This window comes from Micromys minutus, assembly GCF_963924665.1.
Source record: "Micromys minutus genome assembly, chromosome: 2".
NCBI classification, from domain to species: domain Eukaryota; kingdom Metazoa; phylum Chordata; class Mammalia; order Rodentia; family Muridae; genus Micromys; species Micromys minutus.
The window spans coordinates 89,992,786-90,017,941 of record NC_137971.1 but is presented as its reverse complement, the minus strand read 5'-3'; the positions used below and the strand labels follow the sequence as shown (position 1 = coordinate 90,017,941).

Below are 25,156 nucleotides of genomic sequence, written 5' to 3'. Positions count from 1 at the left end.
GTGACTGATTCCTGTTGCTCCTATGGCCCCTAAACTTGTGGGTCAATCCATTCATTACCAGAGGATTTATTTCAGCCCCTCATCTACCTTTAGTGGTCTCCAACTCTGAACTGCTAGTCGAACCAGAAAGCAGGAGTGTGACCACTGTCCATAGAGATTTCCGTCTTTGGCTGATTGCGCCTACTGAGGCCAGTACTTCCTTGCCAGGTAAGAAGCATCCCGATAAGCTATCAAGTCTAAGAGAGGGAGAACGACTATACTGTGCTGACTCAGTACTCTGCTTCCTCCACAGGGGTGCTGACCCAGCACTCCATGCCTGTTTTCTGGAATCAGTCCTTAGAACTGGGCCACATCTTGATTGACAGTGTGGATTCCCAGAAAGAACTCTGCACACAACCCCTCACTCAGACACTGCCTTTGTTGTTCCTGCATGGTCTCCTAGTACACCGACAGCTCTATGGGCTGAAGCTGCAAGCACACAGAGGGCGCTGGTGAGTGTCTACCAGCCCCTCAGTCACCCAGCCAACAATGGGTATCTGCCACATGGTCTTTGAAACCTCTGAAGAGTAAAGGCAAGGAAGTCTTCCCCAAAGACTTTATCTGCAATCTCACTTTAAACTGAGCCTTAAAAGCAGAAGCAAATTGGGTAGAAACAGGGCTTTTTTTGAGCAGAGGGAATGATTTCAGTGTGGCTGATGTGCATATTTGAGGGAGGAAATAGAGAAAGGTGAAGTTTACCATTAGGGACTTTTAGGATCATGGCAAGAGGCCCGCAGGTATCCTGCAGACATCAGGAAGCCACTGAGGGAGTTTTAAATATGAGAAGAAACTTAATCCTGTCTGTTGGAAGCATTACCCAGGCTCTGATTTGAAGAACAGACAGGGTGGGACTGGGGAAAAGAGAAGTTTTTAAGGAGGCTCTAAGGAGAAACAATGAGATGGGTGGTAGGAAGTAGTGTGAGAGTCAGAGTAGAGGTCAGGAGTAAGAATAAGGCAAAGAATAAGGGTTCTTCTTAGACAACTGGGTGGCTGGTGAGACCTCTTACTAAGGTAGAACGGGTTTTATAGTGGGAAGTGAAAACGGCAATAGAGAGCAAGTTGTTTGGGGGAGCAAAACGGTAATGTCCAGTGAGCCCTCATAAGTCTAGAGCTCAGGAGAGAGGTTTACACTGAAGAAAAGATGTGAGAGTCCTTAGTATGCTGTTATTAAGACTGTACTCTCTCTACCCCTACCCAGGAGTCAAGTGACCTTAACCAGGGTTCTTCAGATCCAAGAGCACCTGCGGGCCAGTCTCAGCAACCCTAGTTCTGCCTTGCTGGAAATGGCTGGTGAGGGTCTCCTCCTGTGCCCAGAAGACCTACCTGGAAAAGGGTGGGGTGGGAGTCTGAGAGCTGGACATATGTGATAGACACACATGCAGCTTTGTTTTGAGAGTGGTGGGAACTGGAAGGGCTGACGCTCAGGGTCTCTGACTTCATCTACAGCTTCAGCTCTCTACGGAGCTTCTTTGGGAGACCTTGGGGACAGAGAGACCCTGGTTAGCCTGACAGGAGCCTGCTTGAATCCCATGAACATGAAGTGGGTTAAGCCACATACACCCCAGTATCTCCTGACCACTCTGATGCCCAGCCCAGGTAAGCTTCAGGCAAATGTCCACACTGCAGTGGAGACTAGTACACTGCACTGCCATCCCCCACAGGAGCATGGCTATCTGTGCCAACAAGAGAATGAAGGGGCAATGTTGATAGTGACTGGGTCAGAGGAAGGTCTACTTCCTAGGGTCTGCTGGGAGAATCTACTGTTCCTCAGCCCCTCCCCTCCAATTCTAAGAACTAGGGGAGCCTGATGCCAGGACAGACTGCAAGGCCCAGATGAACCTACTGCCCATACCACCTGAACCTCGTACCTGTGGACTCAGCGAAGGGCCCCAGGCCTGGCTGTTGAGACGTCAAAGTCGTGCTCTCCTGACTGCGCTGCAGCAGTGTTCATCCACGTGGGTTCCTACAGTTCGTGGAGGAATTGCCCAGCGCAAAGAAAGGCGACTTCGGCAACGCCTGGTGCAAGCCAAGAAGAGGCTAGTGGCACTTCAGGCTTTGCTAACTAACAACCATTTCCGCTCAGGCCAGTGTGTTACCCCCTGGGCAGTGTTAGGACCCAATGCCCAGAGACCTTTAGAGAGCTTCTTAGAGACAGAGGTGCTGGAACTGAAGCAGTTGGTGGGTACGCTGCTGCGTGACCTTGACTGCCTTTTACAGCAGCTGAAGGGCAAGACCCCGTGTACTTCCAGCCGCTGTGCCAAGGTGGCCCAGGCTCTTTGGGCTGGGCGCCTACCTCAGCCTTGGAGATCTCATGCACCTGCTGGTCCACAGCTTCCCTGGCTATGGCTGAGACAACTGTCCCGGCGTGGGCAACTGTTGATTCGCTATCTGGACAGTGGCATGAGTGAAAATGCCAACGAACCAGAGCGCATATTTCACCTGTCAGCTTTTCGAAATCCCCGTCGCCTGTTGCTGGCACTGCGTTTGGAGGCTATCCTGGAATACTCGGTGCAAAGCCCCAATCTTCCTGGTCGCCAAGGCAGTCTCCCACCTAAACGTCAGGAGTTGAGCAACCACCCTCTGCATATTTGGGTATTCTGAAGTCACCCTTTCTGCTCCCCATTCAAGTACCTGATTACATCCCATCCTATCCATCCCTGATGGATTAATCTTTCTAGCTTTGCTTAACTTTCTGGTATGCCTCCTCCCCACCCCTGACAGGTGGAGAATGGTCCAAATCCCAAAGTTCCTAAGATGGGGCTGCTGCTGATTGGGTTACAACTCCAGCACGCGGCGTGGGACCAGAGAGATGGATCTTTGCAGGACAGTCTTTCCAGTCAACCCTGTCCTCTGCCTCCTGTCAGTGTCAGCACACAAGCCCGGGGTGCCAAAGATGCACCAGTCTCAGGTGGCCTGGGCACGTATTCCTGTCCTGTATACATGACCGGGCCCCTTGGCATCACCAAGCTGCACAGCAAGAACATCCTGATGCACCTGCCACTACCCACGAGGCTCAGTCCTGACACGTGTATTCAACGGAGAGTCCATGTGTACAGCCCAACTTTAACCTGAGCCCTGACCAAAATAAAGCTGTAATGTCTGGAATGACCTCTGGCATTTGGAAGAAGATAGGTGTATATGCACAGAACAAAATGTGGCCTAATAATGGGAAAAGACACTACTGACAGAGGAAGAAAGGAGAAGTGCAAGTGGGACAAAGGCTATGGGGACACTTTGGGTACAGGAGCCTGTTTCATGTTTACAAAAGAACAGGCAAACCTGCAATGGCTAACACAGAACTCTACTGTAGTCTCAGCACTTGCACTAAATATCCAGTGGGTGTTTTAGAATGGAGAACACTACAGTTGAAAGTTGCTTAAGGCATTTAGCAGAGTTTTTTGGAATAACCCAGTTCTCCCTTAGCACAATCTGTGAATGAGTCATATACCCAAAACAATGGCCACATGAGATTCCCAACCCCCTCACTCTCTCAACAATAACCAGCTGAGCAGGCACTTCTCCACATGAAATGTCCTTTCAGTGCCAAACTCCTGCTTTCCTTGGAAACCTAAGTCCTGTCCCATGGAAGTTTCAGGAACAGGTTATGCCTAGGTGACTAGACCATACCTTTTAATAGCCCATTCATGCATTGTAGAAACTAGCACCTCCATTATCCAGTTAGCCTCTAACAGCAGCACCATGAGGGGTCCAAGCCTTCTATACATAAACCCATGAGGGGGATACATCATACCCAAACTTCACCTGTCCACAACTGCACCTCAAAGCGCCATAACCGGAAGAGCATCTCCCCACCCTGTTCTGAGACGTATTGCTATAGTCTAAGCTGGCCTCAAACACCTGCCTCAACTCTCCAAATGCTAAAACTAGAGGCACAAACCTCCATATTCAGCTCAAATGCATTGCTCAAAAGTCCAAATTTCATGTCTTCAGATCTGAACTTTTAGCTATAAAACTCAGGGAATATACCAAAATATGACAGTCCCATTCCAAGAGGATGGGATAGATAAGACATCAAAGAAAGGGTAGACCACAGCAAGAGTGACACCCAGAGGACAAAAGTCCTGTAGTGCATAGCCAGAAGCACCCTGGACTTCTCTCTAGGGCTTGCTCCACTCACTGTTGTTGAGATGCTAAGTTCTGATAATTGTTTTGGCTGCTTGAGGTTTGTTTCAAAGATTTATGTATGTTCATGAGTATTTTGTCTGTATGTATGTATGTGCACTATGAGTACACCTATTCCTGTGAAGGTCAGAGAGGGTACTGGATCCTCTGGAACTAGTGTTATGGTAAGTTTTGAGTACCAAATGGATTCTGGGAACCAAATCCAAATCCTCAGCAAAAGCAACAGTTGCTCTTTAACGAACACTGAGTTGCCACTTCAGCCTCTGTCTTTGAGATGAGGTTACATATAGTGAGTCTGAACTTAAATGTGCTATGCAGCGAAGCTGCCCTTAGTCCTCTTGCCTCTATCTACCAAGTGCTGGCTGGCAATGGGAGACATGCACAACCACACAGTCTGCTCCTTTAATGGCCTGAATGAATCTCTTCAACAGCCACATCTGTATCTCTTGCCTTCAACTTTCTTTTTTCTGCTCAAACTGAAAGAATTTCAAATTTCAAAACTTTGCTTTTGGTAACAATTCTTGCTATAAAATTGACAAAAAGCAGCTAGCAATAACCATGACAAGCCCCAATACCAGGCTGCCTTGAAATGCCCTCTGCTGTAGGTATGAACATTTTAAGTTTGGCCTCATGCAGACTCTGGCACTACTAAAATATAAAGGTTTTTCTTTTATTTCTTTTTTTTATTGTTTGTTTGTTTTTGTTTTTTTTTGGAGGGGGCTGGGATTAAAAATTGTCTGTAGTCTAGTTATCCAAGAGAGACCTTATTCTCAAATTTATTGTCTACATTCTTATCAGCATTCTGGCTTTCTGAACTCTCGCCAGAATTACCCATTAAACATTTCTAACAACATTCTGAGACCTCTCTAGTTTATACTTCTCTCAAACAAATGCCAAAGAATCACAAAGTCACATTAAATCACAAAAACCTTACTTCTCCAGGATAAATTTATGGTTAGACTTTCTGTCAATGTGACAAATATCTGAAAGAAACAAAAGGAAGGTGCCGTCTTGGCTCATGGTCGAGGAGTCTTGGTTTATAACTGATGATTCCCTTGTTGTGCTCCTGCGAACAGACTGAACGCTAAGGCAGTGAGTGAGCAAGAACTGAAGCAGGGTGCCGATGGCCAGGAAGCAGAGGACAGGAAACAGCTGGAGACAAGATGTGCTTTTCAAGGCTCTATCACCAGAGACCTGCTTCCTTCAGTTATACCCTACATTTTAAAGTTCCTACCATTTCTCAAAATAACATCAACTGCTTGGGACCAGACCTTCAATATATTCAAGCCATTGTGTATGTGTGTGTGAAGAAAACACACACACACACATACATACATACATACATACACACACAGATATATATATATATTGGAGTTGGACATGTGACTTATTTAGTTGGAAGTTTTGCCTACAAAGCTTTGGGTATGATCTCAAATCATTCATAAAACTGGGCATGATGGCACATACCTGTAATCCAGCACTTGGGAGGTAGAAAGAAAAGTAAATTCAAAGTCATTCTCAGCTACAAAATGAGGCCAGAAACCCTATCTCCAAATAAAAATTAGAAATAGCATTATCTACAAATTCGAGATTACATTTTTATATGTTATATGTTATTATACCCTTGGTTATGTTCCTGGTAAGAATACATACATATAAAGAAACCTTAAAACAGTTTTTTTTTTTTTTTTTTTTTTTTTTTTTTTTAAAATCACTATTTGTAGAAATGACAAATCAGAAAAAAATTGGGTTACTAGACACGCACAGATGCTGTTTCTCTTTGTTTTGGGTATGGTTGAGGGTTTTTGGGTTTTTACTTTTTTTCCATCTATGAAGCTACATCTCACACTGATAATTGTTTTGCTCAATTACATAGGAGCACAATGGATTCCTCTCCATTTTGGCAATGAGATGATTTTCCTTTTGTTCCCTTTTCTTGTCTCAGTGACTTTAAGAGAATATGCTGAGATAGTGTTTCCATTAGTTGGGTCCCTGAGGGTGATCAGAGTCCCTCTCGAACTATATTGATAGGGGGAAAAAATCATACTGAAGGTGAGATGGCTCAGTACGTAAAGTTACCTGTCTCTAAGAATGACAACCTGGGTGGAAACCCCTGGAACCACAAGATAAACAGATTCCCATCGAATGTTCTCTGAATTCCACACTTACATACCATGGCATACATGTAACACCACTCCTCCAAATAAAACTGTAAAAGTCTTAACATTACCACGTTAGCTTAAATCATTAATATTTTGGGCTTTTATTTCTCATAAGATGACCGAGTCACTCCAACTGATATGTGTATACTAATAGTTTAAGCAATGCGGTTTATACTTATTCACAGTAATAAAAGAGTTGCACTTAGTAACATGGATGAATAGTGAGGGTTGAGTGCAAAAACTACACATGGGAAGGCTATTTCAATATGGAAGCTTAAGTGATAAGACTGTGTAGAAGACCAAGGAAATAACTCTGAATCAAAGTGGTGGGGATTTTGTGGATCAAGAGAAAAAAGTTGTTTGAGAAGTTGGGGGGGGGCTTAGGTGAGAACAGCCTTCTGCTGCTTAGTCTGCGTGGTTCTTAAAGTTAAATATCATTTTGTGTATTTTTATCAGCACTTTGTTCCCGTCAGTTAAAAGGACTTTTAAGAGATTACTGGAGTCAAAAACAAGCAATATACTTCTCCCTGAAGTGAAGCCAGGCGTTCCTATTCATGGTGACTCTAGTTTTGGTGATGCTCAAGACTTAGGCACCTCTGCTGGAAGGCATCAAGTTGGGCAGTGTGGTAATAACACAAGGAACTGTTCCATAAGATCCACATTTGGAAGCAGCAGTTTCATTAACCAATTGTCTATTATATTGTCTGTTGACACAAAACTCTACGGGGATTTAGAGAATATAGTACAGTTGACTTCCCGGAAAGAAAATGAGTATGAAGAACACTGCTAATTCTCCACTGTAACATACACTCAAATCACCATGTAGTGTGCCAAAGACCTTTATGAGACCAGGGACACACGTAAATGTAATGAGGGGAACTGGTTCAGAACCATAAAACCTTCTCAACAGCACAAGAACTGTTACGGACTATCCATCCATCCATCCATCCATCCATCCATCCATCCATCCATCCATCCATCCATCCATCCTCTACTACTGTAGGATAAATGTGCATGGCTTTCCCATGGACTCCTTGAAAGCTGACCAGCCCTGAGGGCATGTTGGGACTTTCCCTCGGAAGGTTTCTTGCTAGTTAAGGCTCTTTAGCACTAGGTGGCAGTAGATACCCTGCGTTCTAGTTTGCTGCCTGTTGCTCTGGTAAAACACTGACAAAGCCAACTAGGGGATGGAAGGGTTCATTACATCTTACAGGTTAGAGTCCTTGTCAAGGAAAGCCAGAGCAGGAGCATGAGGCAGGAATTTAAGTAGAGGATGGAATGAAGCTTATCTAGTTTGCTTTTCCTGGTTCATTTATCTTTCTTACACAGCCAGCCCAGGCCCATCTGCCTATGAGTGGCAATGCTTCACAGACATGCCTACAGGCCCATGTGATGGAGGCTTTTTCCTCAGCTGAGATGTTCTCCTCCCAGGCAACTTTAGTTTGTGTCTATTTGACAGAAACTAACCAGCATATACCATCAGGGTTAAGAGCTACAAATTTGAGGGGCAGTTGGCTTATATATCATAGGAATCAACCAAAGTCAGCTAATGCATGTCGCCATGAGAACGTGCAGGACCTCAACATTACCCACAAGAACCAACATTCAAATGTTTGTCTTGGCCGAAAATATCAATGATGCATTAATTGACTAAGTTTAATTTTCTCCAACATACCTTTCTCCATTCCAATCCCCAAACATAAGACGTAAAGGAGTAAGAGATCATATTCCCTGATCCACTGAACTGAAGAGAAGTCTGAGCTACTGATAAGTTACTGAAATGTGGGAGGTGACAGGGAGGGAAAAGGTATTTAAAGGGTCAGTTTTCTAGATTGGATTCAGTTATCATGGAGAACATAACATGTCTGTACCAGAATACTAATGAGAACAGATCCTTAAAGTGAAACTGAAAAGAAAGAAAAGGCTGCAGCAATTGGACAGACTTCCAAGAAGCCTAAAAAGCAAGGGTCATCGCTTAGTTACGTCTGCATCTTGTGACTCAGAATCAGGACAAGAGAATCACAAAATCACAAAGTTCTTACTCCTAACACTCAAGCTCCTGAACCAAAAGCAACCTCACCAGCCTTCTGGTCCTTCCTTATATTAGGAAAAAAGATAAAATGTTTGAAACACTTAATGGGCTCTCCTTTTAGTCACAAATAATTGATAAGGTAGGAAGCTAGCTCAGTTGCTAAGAGTGAGTCTTTGTCTTGCAGAGGGTCTGAGTTCAGTTTTCCACACCCTTATCAGAAATTCAGTCTGTGGCCTCGGCCACTGCACGTATGCATAACAGGCCCCAGCCATGGCATTTAAAAATAAATCTTCAAAGTAGGACGATTAGAGAGAACAGAGTAGCATCTGCTAAGATAAATAAATGAAGCACCCCAAAAAGAAACAGGGCTCTGTGATGAGGTGGACAGGAAGACATCCAGGGTGCATAATGATAATTATGTTAACACGCTCACACTCATTGTAAGGGTTTTAATCCTGTTTCAGAGCCCAATTTTCTCCTAAAACAGACAAACTTCTTGGACATTATGACTTTATCACCTTCAAAGCCTGTCCTTCAAGGTCACCTTCCTAGGTAGGGGAGACCGGGATACAGTGAAAACAGCTGATCTACCTTTCAATTCTTTGCCTGGTACGAACAGACAACACCCAGACTATCCATTAGTACATGGCCTACCTAACGTACAGGGCTGAAAAATACAGTCTAACACTCTAATTTCAGAAAGAGGGCACTAGAGAAATCTCTTCCTCAGGAAAAAAATATTGCACAAAGATGGAGGTGCATATTTAGAAGTCAAGAGAGCTTGGAGTGCATTACGAATGAACAGCAAGCTCAGGAGTATTGAGAAGAGTGAGTTAAGTTGCAGCAGGTGGCAGACCAATGACTGGTAAGATCACACAGGGCCTGGGAAGGATCTGTCTTTTGTTCTCAAACAATGAGAATCCATTGAAGAATTTTATGCAGAGGTGACACAATCTGATTTATATTTCATGAAGATCACTTGGCAGTAAGCTCAGGGAGCAAAGGCAGTTAGATCCCCAAAGCAGTCATTGTGGCAGCCAAAGGTCCTAGAACCAGGGGCCTAGTTAGAGAACTCACCTGGGAAGGAGGATGGCCTGGAAATGGAAGTCTCTAATTGCTAGTCTCTGTGAAGAGCTGCAGAGGGCTTTGTGCAATTACGTAACCGAATGCTTAGAGCTGAGCTGCCTCTGCCAAGATCACAGTTTCTTTTGGAACAGTGTTCTCTCTTAGGACTGTGTTACAGGAACAAAATCAGGAGCACATGGATAATTGCAGAACACTCTGCTCTGAGAGCTCTGAAGGGATACTGAACATGTACCAGATCCGGATTGATGTCCGTACCCAACTTCATTCTTGTCTCCGACAGCTCTTCTTTCTCTGCTGTGGAGAAAGATTGCAGCAAACCTCTAAGGATTTTTTTTTTACTTTGTTTTATGAGTTTTGCCTGCATGTATGTCTGTGGACTACGTGCATGCCTGCTGTGTCCAGAAGCCAATGTGGGCACGAGTACCCCAAGAACTAAATGGTTATGAGTCCTTGTGGGTGCTAGGAATTGAACCTAGGTCCTTTGTAAGAGCAGCCATTGCTCCCAACCACAGAAACATCTGTTCAGGCCCACTGTGATGTTCTTAGTTAACTACAGTTCTGTGATCAGCTCAAGGCACAAACGATCTCAATGAAAATGCCTAATTCTGAATAACAGTAAATCTCTGGCCCCTGTGCTGGCTTGAAATCTTCCCCCTCCTAGCACTGCTTCATCTAAGGAGTCTGCTTTGGAGAATGGAGGAGAGCTCTGGGTCCCCCATTTCTATCTCCTCGCTGATTATTCCAGGCACAAGTGCTAACAAGAAGAGGCAAAGCAACACAAGTCTAGTTTGACTGATTGATTCTGTGACCAACAGACCTGGTAAACATTCAAACAGGAGATCCCGTTAGTCTCTGACGAATGCTGCACTATTCTGGATGGTCTCCTGAAACTGTTCCATTAGCCCAAATGGCTGACTCCTTGCTGCTTGCTATGAAGTCTCATTATCTCTTCAAAATGGACCACAGGACAGGACCCAAGCCTACCCTACTCTTCGCACAAGATGCACAGAAGACACTCGTGTGCTATTGTCCCAGATTCTGGAAACACACAGCGCTATAGCAACAGCGCTCCATTGCTATACCATCCAAACAGCCAGTGAGCCTTTCCTGCCCTGATTTTTCCAGGGCAGGAGTAGAGCTCTAGGCTCATTGTTCTTTAGCAGTACGAATGTCTCGTGCTTCCCAAATGGTCCCAGTAGACCTTAGTTAGAACTGTGATCAGAAACCTGACTCTCCCCTTTCCTACAAACATGGACTAGGTTCTAATAGACCAGGAGTAAGAAGTAACAAGCTCCTGACACAGCACTGAACTATGCTCCGTCCTCTAATGTGTTATTAACACCGCCAGCACTTCTGTGGGATTTCCTGAGTTCTGACTATGTACTCCCTGACTGGCCTGGGACTGTGTAGTTCAGGCTGGCCTCAAACACACAGAGCTCCACCTGCCTCTAGCTCCCAAGTGCTAGGATTAGAGGTGTGCGCCACCCCACCCGGCCATCATTCATTCCCTTCTAATCTCAAAGTGATCTTCATTTTCCTCTTCTCAAAGTCCCAATCCTCTCCCCACTCTCGACGAATAAAGTTTTGTTTCTTCCTCCAAGGAGAAAACCCAAAGCCATCAGAAAAAAATCCTAGGACCCTACTTAGATCTAGAGAACCAGCAAATGCAGGAGGGCTTGGAATGCAACATTTTAATGAACTTTGTAGATGACTCTAGACCTCCTAAAGTTTGAAAGCCTTTCAATGGGAGAGGTTAACTGTCTTTCAGTTAACCTCTCCCATTACCACTTACCCTTAGTATTTATTATCCCTATACTGGCTATACACGCCTCCTGCCCTTTAGGCTGGGTATGCTGTGAGAGATGGTGATATGTGTGCATGCATACCCATGTGTAGGTCTTGAAGTCAGAAGAGGACATCAACTTCCCTGCTCTATCACTCTGCCTTATTATTTGGAGACAGGTTCTTACCAGATCTGGGACTCGCCATTGTTCAGGTAAGTTGGCTGGCCTACAAGCCCAGTATTCTGTCTCTGTCACAATTCCAACCCTCCTCAGCTTTGGACATACACTTTTATATGAGTGCTAAAGCTCTGAACTCAGGTCTTCATGCTTACCTAACAGCACTCTTAGCCACTGAGTTATCTTTTCAGACCCCAATTCAACATTCAGAGTGTCCACAGCAGCATGTCCCGCTTACTGCAGCTTCCTTCCTCTCAAACACCCTCTACATTCCAGCAAGTCTATGTTGAGGCTCTCCTGCTGGCATCCCTTTTCCAGCGCGAGCTCACAGCATCCTTAGTATGACCCCAGACCTGGCTTCTGCAGCACTCCTATCAATTTTACTTAGCAGACTGTTATTCCTTTACACCCCTCGAAACACACACACACACACACACACACACACACACACACACACACACACACACACACACAGTCAGCAAACTGCAAACAGTGCAGACATTATGTTGGGAATATAGATGCTTCTGGGGAGGAGGCTTATGAATCTGCTAAGCAATTCAGGAAGATGAGTAAACTTTGGTAGTGAAATGCATGTTCAGCAGCAGTAGCACTTGCAAACATATTGTATGGTGTCGACTAAGGATGGCCTCACAGTCCAGCCTCAGCCTCCAACATGCCTTCTGACTTTTTTCAAAATCTTTATTTCTTTAGGCCTGGAGGCATCTAACTGGATCAGAATCCTGAGCTCCATTTGCTCCTAGAGGGAACTCCCATGTCTTCTTAGGAATTTGTAAACAAGCCTACATACCTGCATCAAGACAGATGCCTCCTGGATGAGCTCACCTTCCCCCAGCACTACTTCACAAACTTGTATATTTAGTAGCTGTAGGTTTCCTAGGACATGCAAGGTAGGACATGGCCAGACCTTGCCAGTGAGCAGCCTATTCAGTTTTTGCTACTGAACAGAGATCCAGCCTTTTTATCCCCCTTCCAAGGAAAGCTTCAAATACATTATGTCTCTAAGCATCAAATAAGCCTGTTTACATGCCTATTCCAAACTTTCCAGTCTTTTTCAGTCACATCTAAATAACTTACTCTCCTCCTCTAAGCCTGCTTAGGGCCGGTCTTTAAAGAACAGTAAACGACATGCAAGAGCCATAGCTGGTTTATTCGGCACCTCTTACTATTCTCGGCTCCACCCTTAGCTTTCCTCAATGAACCCATACAACATACTGTAAAACAAGTTTACATTTTTCAAATGAGAAATGGAATGTTCAGAAAGTAAATGACTTCTTAAGTTGAACATGGTGGCTCATGCCTGTGATCCTAATAATCAGGAGGCTGAGGCAGGAGGATTGCCATTTGTTTTGTTTGAGGTTGGCCTTGAGATGCTGTCTCAAAACAGTAACACAGAAAAAAATGAAATGGTTCCCAGCTCCAAGAAACAAAGAAATTAAATAACTCCCAGCCCAAAGTGGCGAACTAGCATTAGGACCTGTCAGAAGACAAAAGCTGCCTGTCTGCAGTCGTGAGGCTGAAGAAGCAATAAACTATGGGTGAGCAGAGGTGGACAAAACAGGTCAGAAGACAACACAATGGAGGGCCCACGTGCCTTCTGAGAGATGAAGAAAACTCAAACCCAGAGATCCATCAATTCTCAGCCATCTAGTTTCCACAATACCTGAAGTGACCCACGATTTCCAGATACGTCCAAGTCCTCACCATAAACACTTCATTCTTGAGCCTGCCCAAGAAATGTCATGCTTTCTATAGCCAAGAAAGCTCCATTAGAGTAGAGCCAAGCTAGAGGCTTTACCACAGTGTTCTTGGTACAGAAAAGAGGATCCTGGCTCATAGCCTGGGTAGATACAGTCTTCAGAGTTCTGAGATTGGAGTCTGATTTCTCCCCTTTCAATGGGTGTCCATTGATCACCTGCGCTTGTAGAGACAGGGCTGAAGTTTAAGGCCTGAGAGTTGGGCTTTGGGTCCTACTCGAGGAGGTCCAGTCTTTTCAAAGTCAAACAAGAAGAAGTAGCTGTTGGTTAGGTCCTAGGAGCAGAGAATACCAATGAGCTACAAATCCTCACTCCAAGCACACACCCCAGTGTTTCTCCTGCTCAGAGAGCATCACAAAATGCCCATCTCTGTGTTTACAGCCTTTCCTGAACACCATTACCCAAAAAAGGTTAAGAACAAGGGCTTCTTGGGGATCCTCACCTTGTAGATGACCTTAAAGCCAAGTTTGGTCACAGCCCCCAAAAAGGACCGAATATCCTCAAAGCGGCTGCTGACTTCAGCTACTTTGAGAAGACCCCTGGGAAAAGGAGGAAGTCATATGTAAAAATTTAGACACATGTATACACGATAAAATCATCTGTGTTCCAGGGACTCACCCTGGCTTTAGCACTCGATTGGCCTCCTCGAGGAAGTCCCTGATGTTAGTGCCCATTAGTGAAAGGCAAAACACAGCCACATCCACAGATTCGTCCTCCAGAGGCACCTGATGAGGAAGAATGTTAACTGAAGCAAACAATGTGAGGAGTGGAAATTCAGCACCAAGTACTTGAACTGGATAATTGTATGGGAAGACCAGGAAAAAGGGTTAGGCCAGATATACAAAGGGGCTTACCTGGGCCATGTCACATACAGTGACCCTGGGGTCCAGAGAAGCCAAATCAAAGCAGTGCACAGGGTTCCGAACACTTGAAGCTAGGCGGCAATCTCCACAGCCAAAGTCAGCTACCACTAAGGATGCAGGCCTGGGAGTGGAAGGGAGGGTCTGTCACTTACTGGTCTGGTCAAAGTTTTGATCACCAACACTACCCCTTCCTCCACCCGCCATTACTTCTGGCGCAGATCTTTAGCAATACGGTCCACCGGGTGCAGTGGCCACTTCTGTACTTGTCTCTGAAAGCCACGGTGATAAAGGAGAAAAGCCTCAGGGTCTTCCTGGAATAGGCGTTGGGCAGCACTGCTGGGCCTAGAGTACAACTGTTCGTTAAGGTAGCGAAATCGGGCCCCGTCCAGACGCTGTGTCATGCGTGCTCGAAGAGCTTCGGCTCTAGTCTCTTGACTGTCTGACTTTGGAGCAGGAGGCACCTCAGTCTCCTCTACGGAGGCCTTGAGAGGAACCTGGTCTGGTGTTGGAAGTGGCCGAAATTTGTTCTTGTGTCTCCGCTTATTTTTCTGCCGGTTCCGCCACTGCTTGCGGCTCAGGGTGTGTGAGGAGTTAGGTGGTGTAGACTCCAGGCTTGGCTTGGGTGGGTCGAGTGTAGCAGTACTTGTCCTGGAACTGTGAACTGCAGAGAGGAAGTTGAGAAGGCATTTGATCCCCTAAATTAAGAAGCATAGCAAGTCATCCTGGCTACTCCCTTGTCCTTAACAGTCTATAGCCTGGATAAAAGTTCCTCTTACCATCCAGCCCATGGGGGGGGGTGCACGTGTACGCACAGGAGAAAGACCTTCGTCATCTATGTATGCAGTCAGCTCACAGCCCCCCACCACCCCCATATTCACATATACCGGTACCTGTTAGGTCAGTGTCCAGGTGCTGGGTTGAGTGTAAACAGGAGTAATCCTGGCATTTCCTCTTTCCTTTGTCTTCTCCAGCAGAGATCCCACCAGGAGCAGGAGCTTGTCTGTGGTATTTTCCTTCTCCTTCTTGCCCCTCAGAGTCACTGAAAAATGGTGTCTGTTTCTGACATTTCCCCTTTCTTTTCTTCCCTACATCCTTTGAGACATTGGCAAGTGAGGGCTTTTGGAGGTGTCTCTTCTTCCTTCCTACCTCCTCCTCCTCTTCAGAGTCACTGCCAGGTAGGCTGGGGGATTGCTGGGAGAGAGATGCTGCTTCCAGGGCCCGTAATGTAGCCAAGAGGTGGCGGCGCTTGCGGCCCTGGAGGCAAACACAGAATGAGTGTGTGGGGAATGGATGAGGCCTAGAGGCCAAGAAAGGAGAGATGGGCTTCGGCTACTGCTGGTCCTTCCCATCCAAAATTAACACAGTTGTTGTAAAGTCAGCCAAGCCCAGAACTTTCAGGCTGCAATTTCAACCCCTGGGAAGCTGGAGGGCAGAAAATGTTCCCATTCTACCTACTTTTCTAAATGTGTAAAGGACTGTCAGTTGGTTTCCCTTAAAGGAATGTGCTAAGTACACACACAGGCCCAAGGCAAAACTGCAGCTACTTTTGCCTCCCACTGACAGCGTTCTAGGAGGAGCAGAAGGTTTTTGGTTTTGATACTGGAAGGACAGTGTCACACCTGATATTAAAGATGTTCCTAACTGCAGTAGAGAATAGCCTGTTAGGAAGAAGAAATGAACAGAACATTGTGGGCTGACTGGAGGTCAGGAACACCCTAAGGAGATACAGAAATCATCACATCTGATGATCACATCAAAGAGAAAGGCCTGTTTTCTGTGAAGCTGAACTTGGGGTTCAAGTCCTACAGCTGGTTTTTACCTTGGAGGTTCTGGGTTCCCTGAGCCTCCTTTAAATAGTGATTCTGATAACCTTCCCTGTCACCTGCCTTGACTCGGTCCAATATACTTTCTACACTGCAATTAAAAACCCTTTCAAGACTTCAGATTCATCTCAGAGGTAAATGCTTATCTACCATGCTGAAGCCCTGAAACCGATCCTCTGCATAGAAAGTGATGCCAGCTGAGAGAAAACTTGGAGAAACCACTCCACTGCCAAAACAATGCCACTGATTTCTACCCTTAATGTACAGAAACTTACTTAACTTTTCAAGCTCTGCGCTCCATGCTCCGAATCCCGCGTTCCTATTTGGACACACTGTGACCCGGTGTGTTACTACTCCGGAGCTTCTGAACAATTTTCTAAATCTCAGGTACGCTCTTTTGCACACGTACTTCTCACTAATTACGTTTTAAGGTCAGTTTTTTGGAGAGTTTCCGGATCTTCAGATCATGACTAACTCCCTCACCACCCCGATAAACGATAACATTTCAGGCTTTCCCTCTAACCAACACGACCCCTGGAGGGTCGGCTTCGCTTCCTTCAAACACTTAAAATAGCTCAGTGCGCCGCTCACCTTGACTGGCAGGGCAGTCGCCGGCTGAATCTGTGCTGTCGCGGGCCCGAGGCCCACGATGGCTGGAGCCGCCTCGACCCATTCGGGCTCCTCGAACATACCGGCGGGCCGCAGAGGTCGGAGGAGCCCAGGCTCTGGCCCACGTGCAGCGCGTGTCAGGGAATCTTAGGGCTGGAGCCGGACCAAACTCGGCCGGAAGCCACCGAGTGAAATTCTGTGGTGGCTAGAGCGGCCAGCGCGGAGCAGAGCACCATCGAGTGTAGCCGCTGGTGAGCTAGAGAGGCAGTAGGAGGTCGGAAGGGAGGGATCGCAGCAAGCGCTGGCCGTAGAGGGCCGGGGTGGGGCGGGGCGGGCCGGGGCGGGACCCGGCGGCGGGCGCGGCCGGACGGGAGTTCCCCCGAGAAGGCGCCTGCGGCTCGAGTCCCGGTGAGTGCGGGTAGCTCCGCGCCCTGCCCCACGCTGGTCTGGTAAACCGGTCTCTGCGATTTCTGCAGCAGTCCTGAGCCGGGGCAGCCCGGCAAGGACCCCTGTCCCCTCCCCCGGGTGTTTTCGCTTGGGTCCCCCCTTCCCCCCCCCCCCAAGCCGTGCTCGAGGGCCGGGGCTCTGAACCGGCAGACGCCAACTCAGGAAACTAGCAAAGTCTTCCCTACACCTCCCGACCCTCCTGCTCCTCGAGCCCAGAGGTTGCCCGCTGCCTGAAGCCCTTCACAGACAACCACTGTCCCTCTCGCGACGGCCCCCATCCCAGCACTGACACCTCTGTCCTGAGGGTACAGAGACAGAGTCATTCTCTTGTCTCTGTTTTCCCGCAGCCCCCCGAGGCTTCCCCAGTCCCGGGGTCTCTGTGCCGGGACGCTGCTATGGACGACATTTTCACTCAGTGCCGGGAGGGCAACGCGGTGGCGGTGCGCTTGTGGCTGGACAACACAGAGAACGACCTCAATCAGGGGTGAGCTGAAGTGTTGGCAAGTGAGAGGACGGCTAGAAGTCCGCTCTACGATACTTGGGGTGCTCAGGTCGGGCGGGGGCAGCCGACTTTGCTATCCATTATGAGGACTATTAGTAAGCAAAGCCTGTTGATGGAGGAGGGAAGCAAAGCCTGTGTAGACAGAGGAAGCTGTGTCTGAGTTTTTTGTTTTTACAGTTTCACATTCGGGTTCCCTGGAACTTTGCAGCCTCTATGAACTCTTTGTAGACCAGAGTGCCAGAAAATTGTCTGGAATTACATATGGTTGAAGGATGAGTTTCTGTGTCCTAGAGCGTTGGGTAGAAGTGGAAAGTTCTGGAGCTGTGTCGTGATGAGACTACCCATCTGTCAGGAGTCACCCTGGATGCAATTGCCTTAAAGTGATATTTTGGATATAAGAATTGAGACAGGGTTGGGGGTGAGAGCCCTAAAGTCATGCCGATGAAGTAATTGAGTTGGTATGGGAAGTGAAGGAGAGAGTCCAAGCAAGATGCCTGGAGTTTAGGAGTTTGGGTACATGAATCCTTGGCAGTTGCACGTTCCATTATGCATTGACTACAGTATGGGTGACGCTACAGTGCTTGGAAATGCTTGGCAGGTTGTTGGTCATGCAGATTTGAAGTTCAGGAGAGGTCTGTTTGGGAGACCAAGATACCACCAATTAGCATTTAAATGATACCTGAAGATTCTATAATGTGAAAAATAGTACCTCAGAAGAGTAGAAAATAAAGGCAGAAATTGGGGAGCCTGGCGGACTGACAGGGAACAACCATCTGAAGGAGAAATAAGAAATGGATTAAGAAAGAAGAGTGGTCAACTGTATGCTACTGAGAAGTTAAAGAGCATGAGTGAGCATTTAAAAGTCCTCATTTAACTTATGTTTGGGATGCATTTGGCCTTTGAATGCTATTGCAGAGAAGTAACAGGAAACTGCAACACACTGGGCTCTTTCAATTAAGGAATCCTTGAATAGGACATAATCTATTCCCTAGAGATGACAGGCTTCTGTGAATGGGAAATGAGGAAACGGATAACATGAACACTTTATAAAAATGTAGGCTGATATACGAAGCAAGAAATGCAGTGTTGGGAGAGTTTAGAAGGTAGCTTTGGCTGGCTTTTGGAGACAGGGTATCCTGTAGTTCAGAATGGCCTCCAGCTCTCTAACCTACTGCCTCAGCCTGAGTGCTGGGATTTCCATTGGTTGTAACTGTATCTGACAATAAGAGTTGTTTTTTTAGGTTGGGAAGGATCATTTGTCATCTTAGGCCAGGTTCACCAGCTTGCATTAGGCTGTGTGTTATTCAGATATTTGTTTCATTTTTCACATAACTTGTGTGCTCTGGTAAACACCAAGCTGTCTATTTGTTGGTAAGAAAATAGTTTAGGCTGTTGTCCAGTGGGAGTGGCATCTTGGAAGACTCCTTGCTGTCAAAAGGTGAAGGGTATTATTAGGGAAACCAAAGGCTATGGTGTCTTGAGGGAAAGGGCGTGGTGTTAGAGTTGGCTAACTCCCTGCAGGCTTTCTTGAGATAGAAATCCAGGCACTGAGGTGACAGTGGGTAAAAATGTTTACATTTGTCGTCAAGCTTGAGCTTCCTCTGAGGCTACAGACGTCGGTCAGAACACATGAAGTCTGGGAGACAAGACTGATAGTAAGGGATATATATACTCACATCCTTGGAAAGCTTTTGCTGAGCTTGTATTAACAGATGAGGGCAAACTAGAGGGACAATTATTTAAAGCTACATACCTCCTTCAACTGTTGGGGGATTCTGGGTGACCAAGCTAGGATCAGCTCAAGGCCCCTCCTCCAGCCCCCTCACAGGAAGTGACCACAGCACTAAAGCATCTGGAGGCTGCAGGCCTAGACCACAGACCGCCCCTGTTCCGCCCCTCAGATCTGCATCCCAAGGCTGGAGGGAATTTCCTTTTATGGCTCCAAGCTGTCAGCTTGACCCAGCCCATCCAGTAGTTTTGTTTGTACACTTCTCTTTATAAAATATATGTCCTAAGGGGATGAAAATACAGCTCAGATATACTTTTTACTCAAAAGCTTCCATTTACATTTTCCTCTGAATTTTGGGTTGGTAAGTAGGAATATCCTGGTTTGTGTGGTTATCTGCCTCGTCAGCAATCAAAAGCATGTTTGTCCTTGTATCCCTCTAAAACATTTTAATTCCATTCCATTTCTAGATGTTAGTTTCAGTAACAGAGCCAAAGTAAGCTTGTTTCCTCTAAGTTATAGTCTGTCTTCTCCAGAATGCCCTCTCCCCTCACACCCTGCACAGAACATCAGCTGTCAGCACGTCCTCAGGCATATGTGACCCAATAGGCAAGACAGCTCACATTAGCAGACTCTTACCATCCAGTGTAACTTTACAGTAAGGAGGTGCACAAAAGGCGATTCAAAGGATTGTGGGTGTTATGAGCTGGAGATAAAGCTTTGTGGCACATACTTAGCATGTGCCAAGTATAGGAAGTCCTGAGTATGGTTCCTACCACTGCCTAGCGGAAAGACAAGGAAGTATGGAAGCCAGAGAAATAAAAAATACTGTCACCTAATAGATTAGAACTTCGAGTTGTGTAAGTAGTTGTGGTAAAGTGGTAAACCGTACAGCTGTTGGGACATTAGGTGATTGTTTGGGTGTGAAGCACAAGGGAAATCTGAATTGAACTTTAGGAATTGCCAAAATGAGTAGGAATTAAATCCTAAAGAGGCAAGCCTTCTCAGTGACTATAGAATCTCTTTTCTCCCACAAATCAAAGCTTTTGCCCTTCCCAACTCCAGCTTAGTGTCTGCCCTTTTATTAAAGGGATGATCATGGCTTCTCCCCTTTGCACTGGGCCTGCCGAGAAGGCCGCTCTGCGGTGGTTGAAATGCTGATCATGCGTGGAGCACGGATCAATGTGATGAATCGTGGGGATGATACCCCCCTGCACCTGGCAGCTAGCCATGGACACCGTGACATTGTACAGAAGGTACATGCAAACCCTTCACCACCCACATCTCACATACACAATGTGACACCAGTGACATGGAGAATATGTGCTTTCCTTTCTTTGTGCCTGGACACAAGTTTCTCACAGGGACTGACTACTGCCTTTTTTCTTTTCCTGGTCATGGGGTGCAGCTGTTGCAATACAAGGCTGACATCAATGCAGTGAATGAGCATGGGAATGTACCCCTTCACTATGCTTGTTTCTGGGGCCAAGACCAGGTGGCAGAGGTAAGTACTCAGTCCCCAAGTCCTGTGATGAGTGGGAAGCAAACCTAGCATGGGATCATCAGTGCATTGTCAGTCCTGCTGTGTGATTACAGAACTGTGCATTGCATCTGTGTTCATGCTTATTTGTGACTAGCCTCCTGAACAATTTTCTTTTCAGGACCTGGTGGCTAATGGGGCTCTTGTAAGCATCTGTAACAAGTATGGAGAGATGCCTGTGGACAAAGCCAAGGCACCCCTTAGAGAGCTGCTCCGAGGTCCATTATCTACTCCTAGCTTGTCTCTTGTCCCACCTTACATCTCCTCTCTCTATGGCACAATTAAGGCTAAGACCACTCTTCTTCTCTAGAACGGGCAGAGAAGATGGGCCAGAATCTCAACCGTATTCCATACAAGGACACATTCTGGAAAGGGACCACTCGCACAAGGCCCCGTGAGTCACTACTGTGGGGAGGAGTTGCAACACAAGGTTCCTGGGCTACTGGGGTCATGTTAAGGCAAAGCTGGGTACCTGACCTGCTCATATTCTCAGGAAATGGGACCCTGAACAAACACTCCGGTATCGACTTCAAACAGCTCAACTTTCTGGCAAAGCTCAATGAGAATCACTCTGGAGAGGTGATCCCCACCTTGTTTCTTCCTCGCTAACACCCACAAACTGCCCACCGTGTATCACTAATTAAGGTTTTCTCAAGTTAGGAGAAATGGTACAGCCTGAGCTAATGCCTTCTAACCTCTACCTGTCCTTCAGCTATGGAAAGGCCGCTGGCAGGGCAATGACATTGTTGTGAAGGTGCTGAAGGTTCGAGACTGGAGTACAAGGAAAAGCAGGGACTTCAATGAAGAATGTCCCAGGCTCAGGTGGGACACCTGAATTGGAAGCTTTTGTTTCCAAGGAACCCCAAATAGTACTGAAAAGTCTCACCACTCTCTTCCTCTCCCAGGATTTTCTCACATCCAAACGTGCTTCCAGTGCTAGGTGCTTGCCAGGCTCCCCCAGCTCCCCACCCAACCCTCATCACTCACTGGATGCCATACGGATCTCTCTACAATGTTCTACATGAAGGCACCAGTAAGGATGCTTGCTCTTGTTGGGAAGAGACTAGAATAAGGGTGAAAGACTCTGAACTAATGATTCTTGCTTCCTGTTAGATTTCGTTGTGGACCAGAGCCAAGCTGTGAAGTTTGCTTTGGACATGGCAAGAGGCATGGCTTTTCTTCATACACTAGAGCCTCTCATACCTCGGCATGCACTCAATAGCCGTAGCGTAATGGTGAGACCACAAGTTCACTTCTGGTCCCCAAAGCCCTTTGCTGACCTAAAATAGGAGCCACCTTTTTAAACTTAACCTCTCTTCCTCAGATTGATGAAGACATGACTGCCCGAATCAGCATGGCAGATGTTAAGTTTTCCTTCCAGTGCCCTGGGCGCATGTATGCACCTGCCTGGGTGGCCCCTGAAGGTAGGTAAAGATCATGTTGGGAAATGGAGAACCAGCTCCGTAACATAGAAGAGGCAGAGACTAAACAGGCAGCTGGAATAGCAAGCCTTATCCCTTCCAGCCCTGCAAAAGAAGCCTGAAGACACAAACAGACGCTCAGCAGACATGTGGAGCTTCGCAGTGCTTCTGTGGGAACTGGTGACACGAGAGGTGCCCTTTGCTGACCTCTCTAATATGGAAATTGGAATGAAGGTGAGCACAGAACTGCAGATACTTGTAAATCTTGCCATTCACACTCAAATTCTGAAGCTCACCTTGCTCCTTATCATTTGCAGGTGGCACTGGAAGGCCTTCGGCCTACCATCCCACCAGGTATTTCCCCCCATGTGTGTAAGCTCATGAAGATCTGCATGAATGAAGACCCTGCAAAGCGACCCAAGTTTGACATGATTGTGCCTATCTTGGAGAAGATGCAGGACAAGTAGGACCTGAAGGTCCTTGCCCAAACTCCAGAAGTGTCAAAACATGGCTGGGGGAGTAGAGTGCACTTCCCAAAGCTAAGGCCTCTGGTTGCCTTCCCTGTCTCTAATCATGGTACTACCCATTATGGGGCTTGTTCCCTGCTCCCATCCCTACCATTGTAGCCCCAAAAGGGGCTGGGCTCAAAGCTTTGTCATTTGCCACATGATGTCTCCCAACATGGGAGGGATCAGCCCCGCCTGTCACAATAAAGTTTATTATGAAAACAGGCTCGTGTGGGAAAACACAAATACATCTGGGTTGGGTGACTCAGGTGAAGTAGTGCGGCTTCTTCACATTGATGCCATACTCGCTGAGGGCAGGGGTCAAGTCCTCCATGGTTAGGGTGTACTTGCGATCCTGGGGGAAAGAGGGAAGACCACCAGCTGAGCACACCAAGTCCAGATTCTAATCCTTTGTGAGTAACCCTGAGTAGGCCCAATACCTCCCCTAGGATGCTGCTTCCCCAAAAGGCTTTCAGGATAAGTTAGGCCTGTATTGTTGTGGAAGGTGAGCTTCTCACACCTTGCTCTTGCTCCGGGAGCTGCCAGAGGCTGTGCCTTTCATTTTGCAGTGCTGTAGAGCATCATTGGCAATATCTGAGATGAATTTCTGGGCAGCTAGTGAGATGAGCCGAATTCTAGAGTGGAAGGGGGTGGTGGTAATCAGATGGTTAACAAACTCCACCCAGCACTCAAAAGTCCAACTTGCTCTCCAGTTTACTCACATGCGTGGGTCTGACGCTTCAAAGCCAGCACGGTTCAGGTAGTAACCAGTCACCGCATCCGGGATCTGAAAAAATCAAATTAAACAGCCGTCAGTATTAGCTCTGCCTACTGATGCGCTGGGTGGGAAGGATGAATAAGGAGATAGCTTCGTAGTAGAAGTCTCTTGAAAGCACGAAGGTGTGGTTGAAAGGCACGACAGCGAGCCAGGTGGCCTTGTTAAGGTGGAAAGCCCACCGTAGGTGTGTAATCCTCCAACTGCATCAAGAAGTCCACTAGTGGTGTGCTGGACACGACGGGCTTCACTTCTCCGTTGGCCGCGCTCGGGAGGGCGTAAACCCCGTTAGACATTGTCCCCTCAGGAGGTGCCGCACCGCCCGCTGCCACCGAAGCTGAAGAAAAATCAACACAGGTGAGAGGCGAATGGTCCCCCCCCTCCCCGCGCCGTGGCATCCAGTCTGAGATCTCCCCCTCCCCCGGCCCGGCGCTCACCTGGCCCGCGCCGCTCCGCCGGCTCCCCTGCCCGTGCCGCCACGGGGCCCGTGCCCGCAGTAGCGACTACAGCCCCGGGGCCCCCTGCTGTCCCGGCAGGGCTGGCTTTGCTCTCCGCGGCCGTACTGGTGGGCAGCGCAGCGGGAGCCGACACCGGGGGTGCCGGGCCCGCGACCGAGGCGGCACAGGCCGGCGCCGCCTCGGGGTCCGCGCCGGAGCCGGTGCAGCTCATGGGGCCGGTGGGAAAGGCAACGACCAGAGCTACTTCCGCTTCCGCTCGTCCTAGCGCACGTTGGGTGACGTTACAATTCCCGCCCACCTCTTTAGACTGCCGGGGGCGACCTTAGGTCGACTGTTGGCGAATTAAGTGTAGACTGCTAGGCTGAGTCGAGCTGTGACTCTACCCTGGGGCTCAACCCCTGCCCTAGTGGGACCGCGGAGAATCCTGGGCTGCACACTTAATCTGGGTGCGCAAACTTGGCTTTGGGACTCATCCCAAAGGAGACTTCATTACTAGTCTTCTGACAGTCTTCATAGTCTTCACTTGTCGTTCCCCTTCACAATCTTTTAAGGGTTGCAGTGGATTTGGTGTGTGTTCCTCCCACCCACAACGGTCCTAGGAGTGTGCTGCTGATGGGTGTTTCACTCTGAAGAAATAACATGCCAAAGTCGTCTGTGAAGCACATTTGCAACCCAAGAGTCATTTATTTAATTTCTATTTGCCAACTACTGGGTTGGAACCTAGGAATACAAAATTAAGAATCAGATTCTAGTTCACTAGCACCAACTCTCTGGAAAAGGAAGGCAAACAAACAAATTTAATACTATATGGTTGTTTCCCAGATATATGTAGGTGCTGTGCAAGGAAAAAAGGGAAACTAGCATCAGCTGCTTAATTTCAAGTGTCAGACATTAGCAATGTTTACTTCCTGAATTTGAAGGCAGGTTCCAATGTCCCTGACCTTTATCCAGTAATCTCAGAAGGGTTTGCACAAGTAAATATACTGCTTGGTTGGGAAGATGACTTACCCATAGTTAAGGATGTTGAGGGGCTTTGAAAGCCCCTCCCTTACCCAAGTGCAGTTTAGAGGAAAAAAAACATGGTCTCAAAGAAAATGCAGTATTTTGTGCTTTCGTGTGTGTATTTTTGAGACATGGTTTCACTATGTAGGCCTGGCTGGCCTCGAACTCTTTACATAGACCAGGATGGCTTCAAACTCACAGGCTTGCCTGACCTCTGCCTCCTGAGTGCAGGGATTAAAGGTGAGCATCACTGCAGTAGCTGATAAAGATATACTTGAGAGGTAGT

The 25,156-nt window shown here is 47.2% G+C and overlaps 4 protein-coding genes across 4 annotated transcripts in view; 2 read left to right on the top strand and 2 right to left on the bottom strand.

The window, feature by feature from the left end:
- DNHD1 (dynein heavy chain domain 1) overlaps positions 1–3,111 on the top strand; it is a gene marked incomplete at both ends in the record, with an annotated part of 69,089 nt that extends 65,978 nt beyond the window's left edge. The window contains 6 exons of the mRNA XM_080911471.1: positions 94–207; positions 293–491; positions 1,238–1,329; positions 1,486–1,635; positions 1,832–2,631; positions 2,761–3,111. Coding sequence (XP_080767597.1) covers positions 94–207; positions 293–491; positions 1,238–1,329; positions 1,486–1,635; positions 1,832–2,631; positions 2,761–3,111 — 1,706 coding nt within the window. The remainder of the gene's footprint in view (positions 1–93; positions 208–292; positions 492–1,237; positions 1,330–1,485; positions 1,636–1,831; positions 2,632–2,760) is intronic.
- Positions 3,112–12,593: 9,482 nt separating this feature from the next.
- Positions 12,594–16,605, bottom strand: RRP8 (ribosomal RNA processing 8). The gene is made up of 7 exons (XM_080913561.1): positions 16,476–16,605; positions 14,952–15,315; positions 14,269–14,722; positions 14,053–14,182; positions 13,817–13,923; positions 13,641–13,737; positions 12,594–13,472 (listed from the first exon to the last, which is right to left on the bottom strand). The coding sequence occupies exons 1-7, from the start codon at positions 16,572–16,574 to the stop codon at positions 13,353–13,355; spliced, it is 1,371 nt and encodes a 456-aa protein (XP_080769687.1). The 5' UTR covers positions 16,575–16,605; the 3' UTR covers positions 12,594–13,352.
- A 232-nt stretch (positions 16,606–16,837) lies between these two features.
- Positions 16,838–22,861, top strand: ILK (integrin linked kinase). Its single transcript, XM_080913562.1, has 13 exons — positions 16,838–16,901; positions 17,288–17,424; positions 20,259–20,424; positions 20,577–20,672; positions 20,830–20,926; positions 21,019–21,102; positions 21,202–21,287; positions 21,421–21,530; positions 21,614–21,741; positions 21,822–21,943; positions 22,033–22,132; positions 22,233–22,363; positions 22,447–22,861. Exons 2-13 carry the CDS (start codon positions 17,336–17,338, stop codon positions 22,594–22,596), a joined length of 1,359 nt encoding a protein of 452 aa, XP_080769688.1. The 5' UTR covers positions 16,838–16,901; positions 17,288–17,335; the 3' UTR covers positions 22,597–22,861.
- Positions 22,829–24,111, bottom strand: TAF10 (TATA-box binding protein associated factor 10). The gene is made up of 5 exons (XM_080913563.1): positions 23,848–24,111; positions 23,593–23,747; positions 23,358–23,422; positions 23,156–23,270; positions 22,829–22,990 (listed from the first exon to the last, which is right to left on the bottom strand). Exons 1-5 carry the CDS (start codon positions 24,077–24,079, stop codon positions 22,901–22,903), a joined length of 657 nt encoding a protein of 218 aa, XP_080769689.1. The 5' UTR covers positions 24,080–24,111; the 3' UTR covers positions 22,829–22,900.
- Positions 24,112–25,156: the final 1,045 nt, after the last annotated feature.

Excerpts from the sequence above, each read along its gene's own strand:
- RRP8 (XM_080913561.1), bottom strand. The coding sequence starts at position 16,574 with ATGTTCGAGGAGCCCGAATGGGTCGAGGCGGCTCCAGCCATCGTGGGC. Across the intron at positions 13,738-13,816 it reads AATCGAGTGCTAAAGCCAGG|GGGTCTTCTCAAAGTAGCTG; the intron begins GTGAGTCCCTGG and ends TCCTTTTCCCAG. Across the intron at positions 13,473-13,640 it reads GCTTTAAGGTCATCTACAAG|GACCTAACCAACAGCTACTT; the intron begins GTGAGGATCCCC and ends CTCTGCTCCTAG.
- ILK (XM_080913562.1), top strand. The coding sequence starts at position 17,336 with ATGGACGACATTTTCACTCAGTGCCGGGAGGGCAACGCGGTGGCGGTG. Across the intron at positions 20,673-20,829 it reads GCCAAGACCAGGTGGCAGAG|GACCTGGTGGCTAATGGGGC; the intron begins GTAAGTACTCAG and ends TTTTCTTTTCAG. Across the intron at positions 21,288-21,420 it reads ATGAGAATCACTCTGGAGAG|CTATGGAAAGGCCGCTGGCA; the intron begins GTGATCCCCACC and ends CCTGTCCTTCAG.
- TAF10 (XM_080913563.1), bottom strand. The coding sequence starts at position 24,079 with ATGAGCTGCACCGGCTCCGGCGCGGACCCCGAGGCGGCGCCGGCCTGT. Across the intron at positions 23,271-23,357 it reads GAAGCGTCAGACCCACGCAT|AATTCGGCTCATCTCACTAG; the intron begins GTGAGTAAACTG and ends CTTCCACTCTAG. Across the intron at positions 22,991-23,155 it reads GCTCCCGGAGCAAGAGCAAG|GATCGCAAGTACACCCTAAC; the intron begins GTGTGAGAAGCT and ends TCTTTCCCCCAG.